Below are 6,348 nucleotides of genomic sequence, written 5' to 3'. Positions count from 1 at the left end.
TATCCTGTGAAATGACTCGGCGTTTATATATATATTCAAATGCACTTCTCCCAAACAAAAGTATGCATGGTTAATGTTCTACTTGTCGAGAGATAGAAATTATCGAAGAGGAGAGAAAAACTTGTCCAACTCTGACTCCTGGACCAAACTTGTACTTGCTGTATGGTGATTGTGTTTCATGTTGTATAGTGATGGAAAGTTTCTTCACCATAGGTTTACTACAATAACTGCAACAAATCCATAGAGTAATCTACAGAACAAAAGCACAAAAATCACAAAAAAAAAGATATATAGTTTCATTACTGTAACCGCAACATGAGTAACCCTCTCTCTTTCTTCACTTCAAGTAGAAAATGTAAGACTTAACAAGTCTAAACTGGAGTCAGTAAGACCACATCATGACATATATATATTACCTAAAGACGTCCATCAGAAGTTGTTTACAGTATACTTTCACCTCGTTCAACCCTCTGGAAGTAGAGATTCCAGCGGTAGAGAGAGAGAGAGAGAGAGAGAGAGAGAGAGAGAGAGAGAGAGAGAGAGAGAGAGAGAGAGAGAGAGAGAGAGAGAGAGAGAGAGAGAGAAGAGAGAGAGAGAGAGAGAGAGAGAGAGAGAGAGAGAGAGAGAGAGAGAGAGAGAGAGAGGAGAGAGAGAGAGAGAGAGAGAGAGAGAGAGAGGAAGAGAGAGAGAGAGAGAGAGAGAGAGAGAGAGAGAGAGAGAGAGAGAGAGAGAGAGAGAGAGAGAGAGAGAGGAGAGAGAGAGAGAGAGAGAGAGAGAGAGAGAGAGAGAGAGAGAGAGAGAGAGAGAGAGAGAGAGAGAGAGAGAGAGAGTACAAATATCAATGTGGTTGTGTACAAGCGTGTATAGGAATGTGTGTGTGTGTGTGTGTGTGTGTGTGTGTGTGTTAGTACGTGTGTGTGCACAAAGAGGTAGAGATTTTGGGGCAAGCAAAATGTCAAAGAGAGAGAGAGAGAGAGAGAGAGAGAGAGAGAGAGAGAGAGAGAGAGAGAGAGAGAGAGAGAGAGAGAGAGAGAGAGAGAGAGAGAGAGAGAGAGAGAGAGAGAGAGAGAGAGAGAGAGAGAAGAGAAAAGAGAGAGAGAGAAATAGAGAGAGAGAGAGAGAGAGAGAGAGAGAGAGAGAGAGAGAGAGAGAGAGAGAGAGAGAGAGAACCAGGACGTAAGAAATACAAGATGGATAAAGAAAGTAAGAGAGAGTGGAGGATGGCATAAAATCAAGAATAAAATGAACTAATGATTTCAAAATAATTATCTCAAAACACCAACCTCATAAACAAGACTGATTCGAACCAGAAAATAATGAAAACGTGTTGCCAAGTTGTACTCCTCCCACTGACTTGTAATAAATAATGTCTGTGTAAGTAAACAACAATACACATTAGACATCAACACAATTGATCAAACATTAATTTCATGACGACTAGAGAAGCTTACAAATCACCTACGGTTTGCACAAAAAAATGAAAGTAAACCCATCAACACATATCAGGTCGTATGTGGCACCAAGCTCTAGTGGGTCAGTGAACAGACCCGACGCCATCCTACCTGTTAGTCCATCTCTTGTACTCTTTGGTGTCTCTCTCTTCCTCGCGTCTGTCCTATCAAGTTTATAGCAAGATGGATCGGAGATTTTGTTGTGTTTTACTATTGGGATTAGCGTATATGTTCTCCTTCATAGCGTTTCAGACTATGAGCGTCATTGAGGTAAGTGTTAAAAGCGAAATTTCAGGGTTTGTTGTTTAACTCTTTATCTCGTAGGTCGTGTGGGCGACTTGAATAACCCGCCATCGCTCGCCGAACTTTCGTCGCACTAAACTTCGAAATATAAATAATATCTTTAAGCATTATTGGAGAAAAAAATAAAATATCTCCAAACATTTTAAGACAATATGTAACTTTTCTGCGTTTTTATTTTCCATTACAAATGGGGTATCTATATGCCATAGTTTACAAATTTATTTCCATTCCATAACGTCATGTGTAATGTTTGTTTTGGTTACTGCGATATCGACTTGACACGACAAATTATCACGAGATCGGGAAGCCACATACGAGTAATGACGCGTGGAAATGAAAGCATGTCGGGGTACAAGCCCTTAAGAAGATGGTTTTTGTATTATTTGATGACACTGGATTATATGGTTTAAATGTCCACAATGTAAAATTAACGACAGAGGTCAAAGCACTGAGGAAAGCCGTGAAGGCAAGACAGGAAATCAAGCAGTCAATGTCAAGGACAGGTGATAAGTCATTTATTATTAGTTTATCTGTATATATACTAGGAACGCTTAACTTTAGGGTGAATAGAGGGCATTGTCAGGTTCTTAGCTGAGTAGTTCAACAGTGGTAGAATTTTTACTGTAATAGGTAGGAATGGTACTTTCAGCTCATTTGCACATCTTTTTATCACTATTAAATTATTCTGTAGTCTCCTTCATCTGCTAATGTCTTTAGCTGTGAATACGACAATAATTGCAATTGCCTTGGTTGCCTCTGCTGGGTAACACCACTAATCTTTTGGTTAAGCCAGCTAAGTATTGGTACTATTTGCATGTCTGTAGCTCTTCCGGGTTTAAATGCTAGTTATTAACTAATTATCTTTAGTATCTTGTAAATAGAGCATTTGGATAAAGTTGCCTTTAATTACATTATTATATAATGACTTTAGGGTAAATGTTTGTAAGATACGTACATTGAATGTTAAAATATATCTTTTTCACACAAATACATTAGATGTGTTATCACTAAAACCACTTGATACTCTGTGACTTGTGGATAGCCCACAATCTACAGTAAATCTAGTAATACTGTGGCATAATCGCTGGCCGCTGTGCCTTTGGTACTATAGCAGGGGGCTTGAAACTTCCATCATATATTTTCTGATTCCTTATTTGATGGTTTACAAGCTCTATCTTGCCAGAATATATGTGGTGGAAGTTTATTGGCCTTTTCTGGAGTGCCAAATGTGTGTAGGCCAGTGAAGGAGGAGAAGGTGTCTTTTAAACATTTACCATATGTGGTACTAATACAGGTTAGCCTTAATACAAATGAAGGCATTAAAGTCTAGAAATAAAGTTATACTTTGATGGTCAATCCACTGACTTCCATACAAGTTTTATATGATTACAAAAGTGGAATTACAGAGGAAGTGTCTGTCTGCAACCTAGCATATCAATGATTATACACTGTGACTTCTCTTTTACTAGACAGATGGGGAATTCCCAGCCTAACCAGATGGAACACGTACCAAAATTAGAACAAATAATTTTGCAAGGATTTGGTGGCCTTTGACTTCAGAGTTCAATGATGTCGTGGCAGGTGATACAGTGGAGTATCTCTGTGTTGATGATGTTAGATTGGCTTAAATAACATACCCAAACCTGACAAATCCAAATTCTGGAAAGTTTAAAGATCTGGCAAGTGATAAGCCTTACGACATCTTTGAGACTTTACTTGAGACAACCAGAATCCTTACTGGTACAGTTATTCCTTCTGGTTTGACTTGGGTACTTTTTGTCCATCTGACAGACAGGAAATCATATCAGTAGTGATAGGAACTAAATAGTCTACTTATTGGAGTGCAGTAGGAAATTTATATTTGACATATAAATTGTTTCAGGTGCAAAACTCTTCAAATGAGGCCAGACTCTGATTAAAATCTAATTGTGCTTTATTAGGATTAAAAAATAACAGGAAAGTATAGGCTACTTGATTTTTATTAGATAATGGTATTTAGTATAAACTATCAAGGAATTAGTGACCATGTAAAATTCTAATTTTACTTTAAAGAAAAATATTGAACTAAATGTTTCAGTTTTATTGTATATCATATATTACAAGCAGGTACATGAAGCACAGATAAGTATATTTCAGGCAAAGTATAGTGGTTTAGTAACATTTTGCAGATATCACTCTCTCTACTCATAGCTGCTCTTACTTTCAATTTACATTGTAAAAGATGTAAAGTTTACAGAACTGCATATAATGTCTATATGGTTTTTATATTAAACAAAGTTTGAAATCAGGCACTGCATCCCTGCTTTAATTATCATTTTTAAATATATAGCAAATTATTATTTTGAAATTTATCCTCTGTACCCATGTAATATGTACAACTTGTTAATATTTGCCATGTTCAAAACATAGGTATTCAAGGAATATAGCAGTCTCACACCCCAAAAAAGTAAATCAGCTGTAATAGAAAGTTGATATCATAATACAGCATAGACTTATGTACATTTTTGTGTATTCATGTTACTAAGGTTTGCTTAATACACTGGTAGATGCATAAATGTGTGATTAAAAATTAAATTATTGTCAAGAGAAAGACTTTTAAATAAAAATCTCTAACTTCAAATGGTATGATGATAGGTATTTTAAATTTTATAAACAAGTTTCATGTTCAAAATATGATTTTTTTATGTCAATAGTATAAAATTTTTATAGTAGATTAGAGGTAGACTCATGCTGAAGTAAAATAGTCATATGAGAGACTGAAATCTTCAGCATTAAACCAAATAAGTAGTCTCTTTTCTTTTGTTGAAAATTGAATGATTATTGTTATATTGAGACAGTTGAGAAGGAAAGCAAAATTTATAATAGTATTCTTAATTTCTTTTGTGTCTTTGTGCCTTCATGTTTATCCTTTCAATCTAAGAATTGTGTTCTTTTGCATGTTTACTTTTAGTTTGAAGTTATGATAAGGTTTTAATATTTAATTGCTATTAATTTTTTCTGTTTTCTTTTTTCCTTATGTTTCTTTTAATATTTTACTGTTCTTTATTCTGTCTTTCTCCAGTTTGTTATGTTTGTAATAGCTGTTTATAGTAGCATAGGTGGAAGGGAAACAATAGCCTTTTGTAAATTTATATTCATACAGGAATCAAAGACCCAAGGCAGTAAACAAAATGTTTTTACAAGCTGCTTGGTTATATGATTATATAATATTTCTATATCTGAAGACAAAGGCAACATAGTATTTTGTAGCATGAGAAAATAATTTTACACTGTATTGCTTTTTAAAAAGTAGAGATTATTAATTGCTTTTAATATATTTTCCTTAATGGAATTTTGAGCAGAGTATGAATGGTGGTACATCTGTCCTAAGACTGTGGCATATTTATTCAGTTTTCCAGTAAACAAGAAAACAATTAAACTTCTCCTGTTTAAGTGATGTTTGACAAATGATGTTGAAATGAGTTATCTTAGAAGAAGAAGTTGGAGTGCGGATTTTGAGAATATGGAGGACACAGAACATCTGCTGGACGAGGAAGATGATACAAATGGAGTATCAAGAAGCGAGCCAGCGGGGCCAAGTGATGATTGGGATATCGAAGCTGATAAACAACCCCTGACAGACAGACAGCATGAAACACCCGTACCGCAAAATGATAGAAAAGTGCTTTCATATATCATGGGGCTTGGTGTGGCATTCATGTTTGTGTTTTCTGCATTCAACACTAATGGCATCATGACGGTGAGTGTGGACTGGTATGTTTGATTATATTTTTTCTCTGCATGGATAATTGGTATTGTACAGTTTTAGCATCTTGCTTTTTTTTTTACATTTTGAAGGCATACATTGGTTTGCATCTGCTATAAATTTGACAACCTCCAGATTGATTATGCATTAAAACATACACTGGAGCATCCGTAAGGGAGTAGAATGTCTATGCATGGAATTATATTTTGGTACTGTCAGACTGGAGAGGGGAAGGGAGGAGAGGGGAAGTGTGTGTGTGTGTGTGTGTGTGTGTGTGTGTGTGTGTGTGTGTGTGTGTGTGTGTGTGTGTGTGTGTGTGTGTGTGTGTGTGTGTGTGTGTGTGTGTGTGTGTGTGTGTGTGTGTGTGTGTGTGTGTGTGTGTGTGTGTGTGTGCGCCTTTGTGTGTGCTTGAGAGAGTGAGTGAAAATGCATCCATACATGAATGTTCAGAATATGAAAATTATAAACTAAAAATTTTAGTTATCTTATAGGAATGTTTGTTCTTAAAATTCAACCTTGCCTTAAAATATTGGTGAAATTAAATCTTCACAATGGTTATTTATTTTATGGAATTTATGCTGAGACAGGAGTTACATAGAGCAATTGATTTGGAGGCTTCAGGCTCAAAATATGTTGGTAAAAAGTGCAAACATCTTGTAACAACTGCTTCATCTTTAGAAAATTTGAGTAATTGTTACTCACCTGTTGATTGGCAATTGTAAATATTATGAAATCAGATATGATGCAATATTTATTCATCATATTTTCAGAGTGAATCACAACCAAAAAAATTACAAATCCTGCCAGATCCCCAACATTTTCCTGGGCTGAAGATCAAATACTGGTACC

General features: G+C 35.7%; 1 protein-coding gene across 10 annotated transcripts in view; it reads left to right on the top strand.

Moving 5' to 3' along the window:
- Positions 1-1,561: 1,561 nt before the first annotated feature.
- Positions 1,562-6,348, top strand: part of LOC122257806 (UNC93-like protein MFSD11) — a 40,420-nt gene continuing 35,633 nt past the window's right edge. The window contains exons 1-2 of one of the 10 annotated variants that reach the window (XM_086539646.1): positions 1,985-2,257; positions 5,145-5,507. Coding sequence is in view for 7 of the 10 variants with exons in the window: in XM_043023307.2 (XP_042879241.1) it covers positions 5,212-5,493 (282 nt within the window). In the remaining 3 variants the exon portion in view is untranslated. Of the gene's footprint in view, positions 1,722-1,984; positions 2,258-5,095; positions 5,508-6,348 lie in introns of those variants that run through there. The other 9 variants (XM_043023307.2, XM_043023306.2, XM_086539640.1 and 6 more) reach the window with 9 other exon arrangements.

This window comes from Penaeus japonicus, unplaced genomic scaffold (assembly GCF_977035675.1).
Source record: "Penaeus japonicus unplaced genomic scaffold, GWHDUDI00000001_assembly GWHDUDI00000009, whole genome shotgun sequence".
Taxonomy (NCBI): Eukaryota; Metazoa; Arthropoda; class Malacostraca; order Decapoda; family Penaeidae; genus Penaeus; species Penaeus japonicus.
This window is presented reverse-complemented; position numbering and strand designations above follow the sequence as displayed.